Source organism: Caretta caretta, chromosome 3 (assembly GCF_965140235.1).
Source record: "Caretta caretta isolate rCarCar2 chromosome 3, rCarCar1.hap1, whole genome shotgun sequence".
NCBI lineage: Eukaryota > Metazoa > Chordata > Testudines > Cheloniidae > Caretta > Caretta caretta.
Window position 1 is genome coordinate 192,936,998 of NC_134208.1, and position 13,761 is coordinate 192,950,758.

Below are 13,761 nucleotides of genomic sequence, written 5' to 3' on the forward strand. Positions count from 1 at the left end.
ACCCAGACCTGTCCATCAAAACCTGTAAGCGGATTGGCATTAAATGAGGTAACCAGGTGGAGAGGGGACGCTACATTATATTTTCTCCATTAGTTCAAATCCCATTTTATAACCATCTGTTCTTCAAAAATGGGTAATGAGTCCTTCCTTAGTCTCATTTTTTCCGCTCAGGAGTACAGATTTTCTCTAAACTTTCTGCAAAAGTCAGATCCCAGCACCTCTATACTAACCTGTCTGCCAGATCTTCTCAATGTCTATAGTATCAGAGGTGACTGAAGTACTGTGCATTACCTATGTTGTCACCTGCTGATGGAGCATAAGATGATGTTAAGAACATAAGAATGGCCATACTGAGTCAGACCAGTGGTCCAGCTAGCACAGGATCCTCTCTTCTGCCAGCAGTCAGTGCCAGATGCTTTGGAGAGAATGAACAGAACAGGGCAATTTATTCAGTGATCCATCCCCTATTGTCCAGTCCCATCTTATGGAAGTCAGAGGTTCAGGAGAACCCAGGACATGGGGTTGTGTCCCTGACTGTTAACTACCAATAGCTGACTGACTGACCTAATCAGAAACCTGTCTGCTTCTGTCATTCTTACAGTAACCTAAATGGTCTCATAGCTCTACATACTAGGAAAATGGACTGTAATACTTCTATTTATGCATTTCACTAAAGTTTCCCTGAGGCACTGTCAAATGTATGAGTTTTATTATTTACAATTATACAATTGGCCTCTAGGGACCTGACAGCAGATCCCTCAGCTGGGTGTTCCCTTCCCCACTGATGATTCCCAATTTGTAGAGTTTGCTGGGAAACTTCCCAGCCAGGCTGAGTTTGCCCTCCAGCTCCCTAGGTGAGACCAGTCACCACATGGCCAGCTCTGCTCTGTCTGCTAGTCCAGGGAAGCTGCCTGCTGAGTGTGTGTACAATTATTGTTATTTACATTGTATGAGTGGCCCCAACCAAGACTGGGTCCTCATTGTACCAGGCACTTGACAAACAATTATCTTGTTGCTCAATTATTTGAATCATAAATACAGTATTGCTTTGTGTTAATATTGCTTCCTAGTCTTGTCATTACATTTCTGTAAGAAGAACTGAAGATGTACTTGAGCCATTTTATTTATTTATTTGCCAGCATTGGCTTGATTAGAGTCCCATGACATGGTGGTTATTGGATTTCCTCACACAATGCAAACAGTCAGCAGCATGGCAGATTTTAAATTACAAGGAAAAAAAAGTAATAATCATTTCCAAGAAGACATCCTGCCAAGTAATCAAATTTTAACAACCAGGACTTACTTTGCTTATCAGGGTTAGCAAGATCTTCAGACTAGCATACAATTATCTCATTGATTAGAAATAAATATGAATAGGGAATATATTGCATATGAATATTCTGGGTGAAATTCACCCTGTGCACAAAGCCCGTGAACCACTTCGGTCCTCCTGAGGGCTTACTTTGGCTTAGGTGATTCATATACCTTGTATCATCTGTTCTACAGAGATCCATTTCACTCTATGACTTTAACAGTACCAAGAGAGAAATACAAGTGTTGAACTTTCCCATTAAAAAAAATATAAAAATTAATGAGTGTTTGAAGACTGAGCTTTACCTCCTATTTATGCATCACATGAATGAAAACTAGAAGGAAAAATATATTTTTATAAGTAAATGGGAAAGATACCTGAAATGAAAAGCTTTTTTAGTTTCATGTTCTTGAACTATACATCCGACATACAGTAGTTTGGTTGTGGGGATTGGAGAGGGAAATACTTTTTAAATATACAGCATCTTCTGTTATTTTTTGGATGACCTGCTCACAGTCTACAATTACCTGCAGAAGGAGAAAATATCTGTTACTAGAGAGCTCTTTAATCCAGCAGACAAATGGCATGACACGATCCAATGGCTGGAAGCGAGTGTCAGCAGTGTTTAAACTGAAAATAAAATACACATTTTTAACAGTGAGGATAATTAATGGCTAGGACAACTCATCAAGGAATATGGTAGATTCTCCATAAACTGGAGTCTTTCCATTAAGATGGCAGAAAAGAGATCTTTCTAGAAGATATGCTCTAGCTCAACCACAAGTTGTTGGACTAGATATAGGAATCACTTAGTGTGGCCTGTGTTGCACAAAAGATCAGATGAGATTATCATAGTAGTCCCTTTTCATCTCAAAATCTACAAAACATGACCAAGTGCAGCAGAATCTAGCCCTAAATAAAAGTCCTCCTTCCTTGGACATTTCTTGGACATACTTAAGAGAATTATTCTACCATTATATTATGTGAATATAGATTAAAAGAAGATTAGCAATAATTATTTCTCTACAATTTATACCTTCCTTGGGGCCAGAGAGGCCAGAAAGATGCTGAAGCATGATATCCAGTCTGCCACTTATTATTATTCATATCATCATAGTGTTCACCCCTAAAAGCTGAGCTACAGCAGCTCCATCTGGATATAATCTCATGCGTGTGGGAGTAATATAATCTAGAGCAGGGGTTCCCAAACTTGGTTCGTGGCTTGGTCAGGATAAGCCCCTGGCGGGCTGCGAGACGCTTTGTTTACCTGAGCGTCCGCAGGTACGGCCGCTCCCGGATTTCTTTATAACTCTTCTCAATTCTAATTCCAGGTCGAGCATTCTAAACCTAGGACAGGGAGGGAGGAACCCTCAACCTCCAGTCTTCACTGTCACAATGATTCCTGACTCCATCAGCAATTCACTTATGTCCCAATCCACAAAGGTACTTCGCTACCAAACCCCCAGATTTAGCAAGCATACAACTAACAGACAAACTCACCCCAAGGATCATGTAGCCTCTCCTCCTTCACAAAACTCCCATCATGCTTATAATAACTGGTGCCATGAGACCAACCACCTGGCCTGCTTCCAGTCCTCTCTAACGTTGCCCCTTCTGCATCAGGGGACAAATCACCTTGCACAATCTGCTCAAGGTTCAAGACATGCCACATCTATATTTGTAGTTAATACATTTGCCTTTAGTCTGACCCAGTATGGCTGTTCTTATGTTCTAAACTATTTTCTGGGTCCTGCTTTGTCATGCCTGGAGATCCATTAGCTCTTCCCCATATGCTAATTAAGCAGATTGGCAACCAATGGGAATAATTTTTTTGGTCTTTTCTCATATAATCAGATCCTCCCTACTTTTCTACTCCTTTCCTCAGTCTTCCTCCTACCTAGAAGAGCCAAGCAGAAAAGGAGATGGAAGGAGAAAATGGAGCTGAATATTTGAGGATTCCTAGTCAGAATTTTCAAAGTAGAATTTTAGTAATTCCAGACACTGCTACGTGGGCAATTTATTCGCTCCTAGGATCTCACTACTTCTTAGGAGGCATAATATTCCTCTATATGCTCAACTCATGCAGATCTTTATGCATTGGTATATTGCATGTTAGCTTATCAAGGTTCCTTCCCCACTCTGAACTCTAGGGTACAGATGTGGGGACCTGCATGAAAAACCCCCTAAGCTTATTTTTACCAGCTTAGGTTAAAACTTCCCCAAGGTACAAACTATTTTACCTTTTGTCTCTGGACTTTATTGCTGCCACCAGCAAGCATCTAACAAATATAACAGGGAAAGAGCCCACTTGGAAACGTCTTTCCCCCCAAAATCCCGCCAAGCCCTACACCCCCTTTCCTGGGGAAGGCTTAATAAAAATCCTCACCAATTTGTATAGGTGAACACAGACCCAAACCCTTGGATCTTAAGAACAATGAAAAAGCAATCAGGTTCTTCAAAGAAGAATTTTAATTAAAGAAAAAGTAAAAGAATCACCTCTGTAAAATCAGGATGGTAAACACCTTCCAGGGTAATCAGATTCAAAACATAGAGAATCCCGCTAGACAAAACCTTAAGTTACAAAAAGACACAAAAACAGGAATATACATTCCATTCAGCACAACTTATTTTATCAGCCATTTAAACAAAACAGAATCTAACGCATATCTAACTAGATTGCTTACTGACTTTTTACAGGAGTTCTGACCTGTATTCCTGCTCTGGTCCCGGCAAAGGCAACACAGACAGAGAGAACCCTTTGTTTACCACCCCCCTCCAGCTTTGAAAGTATCTTGTCTCCTCATTGATCATTTTGGTCAGGTGCCAGCGAGGATGTCTTAGCTTCTTAACCCTTTACAGATGAAAGGGTTTTTCCTCTGGCCAGGAGGGATTTAAAGGTGTTTACCCTTCCCTTTATATTTATGACATAGCTACATATATTTACTCTTGAAATTAAATGACTTATGTTTTTAGAACATTTACCCACTTTCCTCTCAGGCTTCCCCCCCAAAAGTCTAAAAAAAATTAAGACGAGAGTCAGGAAATTAGATACAAACTTTTGAGTTCGGCTCCCACCACTGCATAAGAACTCAACTTCTGTCAGCGATTTTAAATCTGAAATAATAGGGTGCTCAGGGGATGGTAATGAGATAAAGAGCAACTGACCCCTCACTGGCCAGTCTAATGTGGTCTAGGTTAACAGTGACCAAAAGTTATTAGCATGGGAAGGCCACCACCTGACTGGCCAGATCTGGCTCACTAGCAGGCAATGTGTGGAAAGCTTGGGGAAAAAAGGAATACAAATACTTTGGGGAATCTCATTTACACCTCAGAAATTTTGGGAAGAAAGCATCTGATTGATTTTTTTCAGAGTATCAGCCGTGTTAGTCTGTATTCGCAAAAAGAAAAGGAGTACTTGTGGCACCTTAGAGACTAACCAATTTATTTGAGCATAAGCTTTCGTGAGCTACAACAAATCCATCACATTTCAGACTGGAAGCATGGAAAAGTTATTTTGCTTTTGAGAGGGGGAGACAGAAAGGAAAAATATCAGAACTCAGGCTTGACTTAAGCAGACGATACTGCAGCATACTACTATAACAACTGTGGCGGGCTCTTGGTAACAGTTGGTCAGTTACCCTCTCCATATAATTTTTATTTCAATCCTGGGGGGATTATATTTAATAATATTATGTAAAGCTACAAGTGATTTCTAGATTTGTTTTTGTGATTAGATGTATGACCTTGATAACCTCCACAGATGAAAATCGCTACTTTTATTTTAATAGAAAATTCTAATTCAACTCTTTGGAGCGGCTCAGATGGACATTCATATTGTCACACTACTGAACAGAATGTTTCTGCTTGCTGAATGTTGCTAAGGTCACATATGAAATCAGATAAACTCAGAAAACTCATCTATGACTAGAATTATTTTCAAGTGAAACAACTCTGACAGTAAACAAATTATTCCCAAATTCTCAACATGCAGAACAAGATCATGAGTCATCATTTATACTCAATCTTCTAAAGTCTGAGCCAGATTTCTGATGCACAATTTTTGAAAATATTATATTGCTTCCAAATACAGCTCAATACAGATTTAGACACTAGCAGGTTATTTGAACTCCTTTGCTGAAGCCCTTTCAAAAAATTAAATAATTGTCAAATCACAAATCTTAATGGCTGAGAACATTTCTGAAAACCCGTAGTGCCTTTGCAGACATGAAGATACAAGCCAATATACATACTATTACATACAAAACTCCCCGACGTTACAAGAATGTTATATTTGCAAAGTCAAGCCTTCAAAAGTTAGTAAATTCCTGCATAAAGAATGCCCACATAACCTTAATTCAGCCTCCTTGTGCATACACGCTATGATACAATCTTTAATTATATGATCACATGCTATTTTTAACTCTGCCATAGCTTCATTTTTTAAAAAAAAGAAACAAAAAACAATCCTAACATGTGGAACCATGCTGCCCCCCAACCCCCTTTGTGCCTCACCCCTCAGAATTCCAATCATGTCCCTTCCTCCTCTTCCTCACTGCCTAGGCTTCACCAGGAAGATCACTGAGAGCACAGAAAAGACTCTGCTCTCAGTTCCTGTACTGAGCACCACAGTGACCCATGGCCTCTGGGAGAAGCAACTGTAGAGAAAGTGCTACAGAGCCCCTGGAGAGGGGCATGCTCAGTCATTCTGCGGAGATGGTGCTTGCGCAGCCTGATTAAATGCAGGCGCTGTGAGGGGGTGGAGCATACTCAGTGCAGACGCAATCTTCAGAGAAGTCAGCTGCCAAACTCTAACAAGCTTCTAGTGAGCATGTGCAAAGTGCAATGTATGGAGGCTCTTTACTAAATATGGGCAGATTTTCACCAGGACGGCAAAAGGCACATCCCTGAAACCAGGGAGACAACCCCCTCCCTCTGCTAAATTTCAGATCCCTGCTCCAAAGAATGGGTGTGCTGGATCTTCTCAACAAAATGGTTTTAAGATATTTTTAAAATCCAGGCAAAATAATGTATTTTCTCCTAACCTTGTATTCAGTAACGGCTAAACCATTTTTGCTGAAACTTTCCATTAACATTCAGTCTGAAAAGGTTAAAAGTTAGGGAAAGTTACAAGCCAATTGAAAACAGGGCCTTAATGGGAAGCATTAGGCAAACAAACTACAAGCTTCACTTAAATAAGCTCAGCATAATTTAGTCAGTTTGTAGAACCAGCCATTTAAACATAAATTGACAGTATCATCAGTGTACACTAACTGGAAAAAAAAGATACACTAGAATTGATTTGGGGACATAATTTGAAATTTAGCATAAATTTTAAAAAATGGGTTTTCTCCAAGTTATTTAGACAGTTTTCAAAATTAGCAATTTACACCAGGAATGTCAGAGAAATAAGTGCAATTATAAGGTGAAGACATCCACTATTAACAGCCTGGTAAAACTTAATACGATAGTGTAGGATAGCTGAATAACAAACTAATAAAAATAACTGGTTTAACAAAGACTTCCTATTGAACTGAGAATGTTTTGATCTGCCATAAAAAAAGTTGTTCAATGTTACTTTTTCTTTATTTAGCATGGAATATATTACACCTTCGCAAAACTATAAACCTCCTTAAGGTAGGTCGACAATCCTTATTTGTTTGCAAGCATAGAAAGATATTCATGAGGAATGTTAATAGCTACATTCAAACCCATTAATCCTCCCTCTGACAATATGAGCTGTTAAGAAGTTGGAAAAGAGATGTTTTAAAAAAAAAGTCTTCAGTTAAACCACAATATAATCCCAGACTTTATGATTTGACTTCATCAGCTAAGAAGTTGAAGGCAAAACAATGTGTATCAAAAGAAAATGAAGCTGTTGCTCATTTTTTCCTCATGAAAAATCCGTCTGTAGTGTCTCAAGCACGGGTAAAGTTGGCTTTCAAAGTCATTCCCCAGCCCCCACCAATCCTGTAAACAGGTATGCTGTAAGTACTTCACATCATTTGGACAAAACTACTTTTTGGTTTTAATAAATTTTTGTGCTTCTTTCAAAAGTGTTTCAACATCTTCGTTGTCTTTGTCTTCAGGATCTGGCTCCCAATCGGAATCTTCATCAGTAGGGTCATACTCCTCTTTCTCCTCGTCATCTAGAAAGCTGTCATTCAGATCATATTCATTCGGTTCACCATCATTATCGCTGTCCTCCTCCAAAACACTTTTTCCTGTGCAGGGCAAAATGCAGAGAGATTAAAGTATAGACTTCAAGTGCTGTGGAAAAATCTAGATCTACGAGGTGCTTATTATAATGCAGTTAGCTCAAGAATTACAGTAATTTCACTTTTATTTTTTTTACCAGAAATTATTACAACCATTACAAAACTATTTATGGGATTATTTAGCTGTTCTATTAATAGAATACTTTGCACTTAGTTATATTTCTAGCACTTTGCACCCAATGATCCCAAAGCATGTATTAATATTAAGTAATCTTCTCATCACTGTGAAACATTGTACCCCATCTGACATCATGTACCCCATGTTCACCAATTTATAGGATTATGATATATTTTGTACAAAGTATGCCTTGTATCATTTGAAAACTCATAATCCACTGAACGTAATTGTCCTGTTAACATGTGTGTATCAACTGGATATGGTGCTACAAGATCTTGCTATATGATTGTTACTGAAATATGCTGTAGTTCTGGGTAACACCCTCAGTCCATTTTCTCAAAGACAAAGGCACCCTGGCAGGCCAGCTAGGTGCTAAAAGCTAGGTGCTAAGATTGGAGATTCACCAGCAGGGGAGTTGTAAACAAGAAATTTACAGTTCATCTGAAGGACAGCTGGCAGCTCACATATGCCATGGAACTGCCTGACCTCATGACCCAGGAAAGACTTTTCCAGTACAAAGGGTTAGAGCATAAGAAGTGGGGAAAATGCTTCTAGATACCTCTCCTTCGCCGTCTCTACTCACAGCAGCAAGATTGCTTGAAAGACAAAGGTGCACCACTGAACTGGGGGAGTGATCCTGCCCTGGAGGTTTTTCCAGCCAGTACAGTCTGCTGAAAGCTTGTGGGTGAGAGAAACTTTTTTGCTTTTAAACTTATTGGCCTTGGTAAAGTTTAGGAATTAGCTTGTGTGTTTATCCTTTTATTTATTTTGTAACTGATTCTAACTCATATACCTTATCATTTATAATCACTTTAAATCTTTCTCTAGTTAATAAACTTGTTTTACTGTTTTATCTAAACCAGCACGTTTGATTGACTCTCTACTCAGGTCAACTGGGCTGGTGCATATTCATTACCCTTTGTTGGAATGGCAGACTAATTTATGAGCTTGTACAGTCCAGTGGGCTACTGAACAAGACGCACATCTTTTGGGGGGCAAGGCTGGGATTGCGGGATATGTGGGTGTCACCCTGTATCTATTCATGGATGGCTGGGCATACCATTCATGCATTCAGCTGGAAGTGTTTTAACATGCTGGTGGCTGTGAATGAACAGAGCCTAGAGGGTTTGGTGTTCACTAGCAAAGCAGTGTAAAAGGCGTCCCAGTCTAGAGAGATAAGGGGACACAGCAGTTCAAGTTGCACCCTGGGGAATGTCACAACCACCACTATAAAATATTACTTTCATTTTTCAGATGGGTGAACAATGGCACAGGGAAGTTAAAAGACTTGCTGGAAGACACAGCAATCTGTGGAGGAGACAAGAGTACAATCCAAGAAAACCTAGTCCACAGTCCTCTGGATCTAACTACTTGCTTTGGACAATCCAGTTATGATGTGTGTGCCTAGAAAGGAATCAAATACTTGCCAACTCTGCCAATCTGGGCTGTAATCTACCATCTTGCTTGCTGTTTTACCACCTACCATCAGCTCTAAAAGGAGCAACTAATCATTTCCACCCAACCCCACTAACTTCACTGCTGAAAATGGTATTGCTTGTTACAAAAGTCACTAACGGCCTATGGAGCAGTAGATTCATAAGGGAACAGATAAGTGGCAGGTGTCCTAAATATGGTAAAAACAAAATCCTCACCATTTCAAACAAAACAATTAGAAAAGGTGTGAAAATACAGTAAAGTTGCAAGACAAAGGAAGGAAAAATTGGAAATAAGGAGGCATACAGGATTGAACAAACGGGAGGGTGGAGAAGAAGAAAAAAGGAAAGCAGCAGAAAACTGAAGAAAAGAATATATTGATTCCACTGTGTCCCTCTCTTTGAAAGGATCGAGTCTTCTCATGAGAGTGATTTTCATAAGTACCTGCAGCTCCCAATGACTTTAGTAAGAGCTGGAGGTGCTCAAGAACTTCTGAAAAGTCTCCCACAATTGTCCATTAACCACCTCCCACCCTGCCCAGTTAAGAAAAAAAAACAACTACCTGCTTCAAGAGTATTTGGCAAGAACGAAAATACAGGTTGATGATTATATGATACTGGACCTATTATAGACCACATTCTGGACCTCTTAAGCCTGTTGAATAGCACCTTACTCATCAAGTAGCCCCACTGAAATATATGGGATCTTTGGAGAGTAGTGAATTGCTCAATGTGAGTAAAGATGGCAGATTGGCCCTCTTGGGTATAGTAAGCCCAGAACCTTAAAAAAATCCCCCTTCACTTCCAGAGCACCACTTGTATCATCTTTAAGTGAACTGTTGTGTGGAGCTGCTGGCTATTTTCATCAACCTGTTGATATTCTGCCACTCGCCTACAAATAGTTAAAAATGGTACCAAAAAAAAAAAAAGAAGAAGACGACACATTTTTTCTTGCTTCGTTTTCAGACTCCAGCAAAGAACAGCGTAGGTGTTTTTATTGTTCCTTACGAAGTTTACTCAATCCCATGGCTCTTAAGGCAGCTTATTAAGCAAGCAGTTCTGACAAAACCGTCTCTTCTAGTGGCACCACATTTATCAAGATGACCTTGAGGCTCTTTTATTTAAAATGTGTTTACACAAAAGAAGCTCCAAGAGGATGCAGCACATCCTCTTTAAAAAAAGCTATTCTTGGGAACTAGATAATTTGCTTGCTAGAGATATGAAAGCTCTTCGTAAGAGGATTCCATATAGCTGATAGCGAAAGCAGACCACTCATCTGGGTAGCTGTAGAATGGACAGGCACAAATTTTCAAACAGTGAACAGAATCAGTGACTACATGAAGCCTTATTGACCCTTTTTGCTCTGATCCACCACCGTTCTACCCTTAGATAACGTTTCAAACCCTGGCCTCTTATTCTATATAGGCACTAAGCAATTAGCAGTCCCTCTGGTGGCAGTTAGGATAATGATTACGAACGAAACATGTCAAATGTCATCTAGTCAGTGCCCTTCTCTTGGTTGCTAGACTTTAAATATATTTATATGGAAATGTCAGCTCTACTCTGCTTAACACTGCAGCTGTGCCACACAGCATGTACTAAAGGTTAATGGAACCGTATCTGCCTGCAAGATACAGTATTCACAGCTGACAAGGACAGTCTCAAATGTGAACTTGCTGATCCTAGCCTTTTACAGGCTTTGACCTTTGGGAGCAACCACTGGACCCAGCAGATAGGACATTTTTAGAAAAAGTCAGCAAATATTAACCCTTGCTGATTGTAGTGTTGCAGCTGTGTTAGTCTCAGGGTATGAGAGAGACAAGACAAGCGAGGTAATATCTTTTATTGGACCAATTAGCAGGTGCAAGGGACAAGCTTTCGAGCTTCACAGCAACAGCAGTTGATCGAATAAAATATATTATCTCACCCACCTAGTCTCCAGCAACAATTAAGAGCACTTTAATTAATCTAAGTTATCTAAAATAAACAGAAAGAAAGACATATGAGCACAAAGAAACAAAATGTGAGTTTACTCTCACTGAAAGTGCCTTGCATCTTTAATATGTAGACTCTCTAAAATAACTGAGTTATACCATCACCCTGCCACAGATATTCATGTTCAGCTGGCCACCTGCCTGTGTACACACACATACCCCTGCTACAGCTGACAAGGGACACGTTATTTGAATTGTATTTCTTGTAGCTGCACACGCCATAAAAAACTCAGACTTATTTTTAATGTAAGTGGGACTTAAAACTATTAACTGATAGGACTTCACTATGCAGATGATCCAAACTGGACTGCATGACAACTGCATTTGCTACCTCTGAAGCAGCAGTGCCAGAGGGGTGGCGCCTAAAGTCAGATACTGTCAGCAAACATGTCTCAAAGAAGCATGGTGAGTAGGAACAGCCAGACTAAGTATTTCAGTAATAGCAGAAGTAAGCACAAATAATGTGAGGAAATCAGATCAACCACTGATGGTCTCAGAAAGATCTTCAATTAAAGCATTTCAAAGCTACTCATGGCCTCTCGGGAAAAGACAGTTACCTTTTCCGTAACTGGTGTTCTTCAAGATGTGTTGCTTATGTCCATTCCAAATTAGGTGTGTGCGCTCACCACATGCACCGGTGCCAGAAGTTTTTCTTGCAGTGGTAACCATAGGGGACCAGTTCTGGAGCCCCCTGGAGCAGCATGCACATGCTGCATTATAAGGGGTGCTGCCAGCTCCTCCCACCCTCAGTTCCTTCTTGCCGGAAACTCTTGACAGTGGGGAAGGAGGGCGGGTCATGGAATGGACATGAGCAACACATCTCGAAGAACACCAGTTACAGAAAAGGTAACTGTCTTTTCTTCTTCGAGTGCTTGCTCATGTCCATTCCATATTAGGTGACTCTCAAACACTGCCAACGGAGACGGGTACAAGTTCATGGACATGTAGATTGCAACACAGCTCTGCCGAACCCAGCATCATCTCTGGCTTGCTGAGTGATGGCGTAATGTGCCATAAGCGTGTGAACTGAAGACCACGTCATGGCTCTGAAAATGTCCTGGATGGGAACATGTGCCAGGAAGGCTGCCGAGGACGCCTGAGCTCTGGTCAAGCTGGCCTTCACAATCAGTGGTGGCGGGACCTGTGCCAACTCGTAACAGGTCTGGATGCAGGAGGTGATCCAATTGGAAATCCTCTGTGAAGACACTGGAAAGTCCTTCATCCTCTCCGCTGTCGTGATGAAGAGCTGCATCGATTTGTGGAAGGTCTTGGTATGCTCCAGATAAAATGCCAGGGCACGTCTGACATCCAGGGCATGCAGCCTCCTTTCCTCACTGGTGGTGTGCCACTTGGGACAAAACACCGGGAGGAAGATGTCCGGGTTAACATGGAAGGAAGACACCAACTTCGGCAGAAAGGCCGGATGGGGTCGCAGTTGAACTTTGTCCTTACAGAACACGGTATACAACAGTTCCGATGTCAGAGCTTTAATCTCCGACACTTGTCTCACGGATTTTATGGCTACAAGGAAAGCGACCTTCCATGACAGGTGGGAGAGGGAGCAGGAGCCCATAGGCTCAAAAAGCGGGCCTGTAATCCTAGAAAGAACCAAGTTAAGGTCCCACTGTGGGACAGGGGCTCAGGCCGGTGGGTAAAGCCTCTCGAGGCCTCTCAGGAATCGGACCGACATGTCATGTAAGAATACCATCTGACCTTGGAGTGGCAGGTGGAAAGTGGAGATAACTACAAGGTGCACCCTGACAGAGGACTGGGCCAGCCCCTGGTTCTTAAAATGGAGCAGGTAATCTAAGATAGATTGTAAGGAGGAGTGCGTTGGAGAAATACTATGCTCAGATGCCCAGTGGGAGAACCTCATCCACTTGGCCAGGTAGGCCGCTCTAATGGAAGCCTTCCTGCTTTCCAGGAGGATTATCTGGACCTCGCTAGAGCAGCCTGCTCTTCTGAGTTTAACCACGCAACATCCACGCTGTGAGGTGGAGTGGGACAAGATTGGGGTGTAAGAGAGGCCTGTGATCTTGCAAGAGCAGATCCAGTTGGATGGGAAGGGTCCAGGGAGAGGCCACCGCCAGGTCCACCAGTGAGCCGAACCAATGTTGGTGTGGCGACACCGGGGCGATCATAATAATTTGGGACTTGTCTCTCTTGATCTTTGACAGGACTCAGCTGATGAGCGGGATTGGCGGGAACACATACATCAGTCCCCCCAACCATGACAGGAGGAAGGCGTCAGGGAGGGAGTCCTTGCCCAGACCCTGCAGGGAACAGAAGCGATGGCATTTCCTGTTCTGTCTGGCGGTGAACAGGTCCACTTGGGGAGTTCCCCACCTCTGGAAGAGCATCCGGGCTACCTCTGGATGGAGTGACCACTCGTGAGAGAAAAAGGATCTGCTGAGGTGATCTGCCAGCATGTTCCTGACACCAGAGAGGTGATAGGCCTCCAAGTGGATCGCGTGCTCAATTCAGAAATCCTACAATCGGAGAGCCTCTTGATAGAGAGCCAATGAGCATGCTCCCGCTTGCCTGTTGATGTAGAACATTGAGGCCGTATTGTCCGTCAACACTCTCACCCCCTTGCCTGCCAGGTGCGGTAGGAGGACTCTGCAGGCCA

At 41.7% G+C, this 13,761-nt stretch overlaps 1 protein-coding gene across 4 annotated transcripts in view; it reads right to left on the reverse strand.

The window, feature by feature from the left end:
- Window positions 1-1,110: 1,110 nt before the first annotated feature.
- The window catches only part of APLF (aprataxin and PNKP like factor), a 101,057-nt gene continuing 88,406 nt past the window's right edge, over window positions 1,111-13,761 (reverse strand). For 2 of the 4 annotated variants that reach the window (XM_048842748.2, XM_048842752.2), the window contains one exon: window positions 1,111-7,533. In XM_048842748.2, coding sequence (XP_048698705.1) covers window positions 7,325-7,533 — 209 coding nt within the window. In that variant the 3' untranslated portion in view covers window positions 1,111-7,324. The remainder of the gene's footprint in view (window positions 7,534-13,761) is intronic. The other 2 variants (XM_048842750.2, XM_048842751.2) reach the window with 1 other exon arrangement.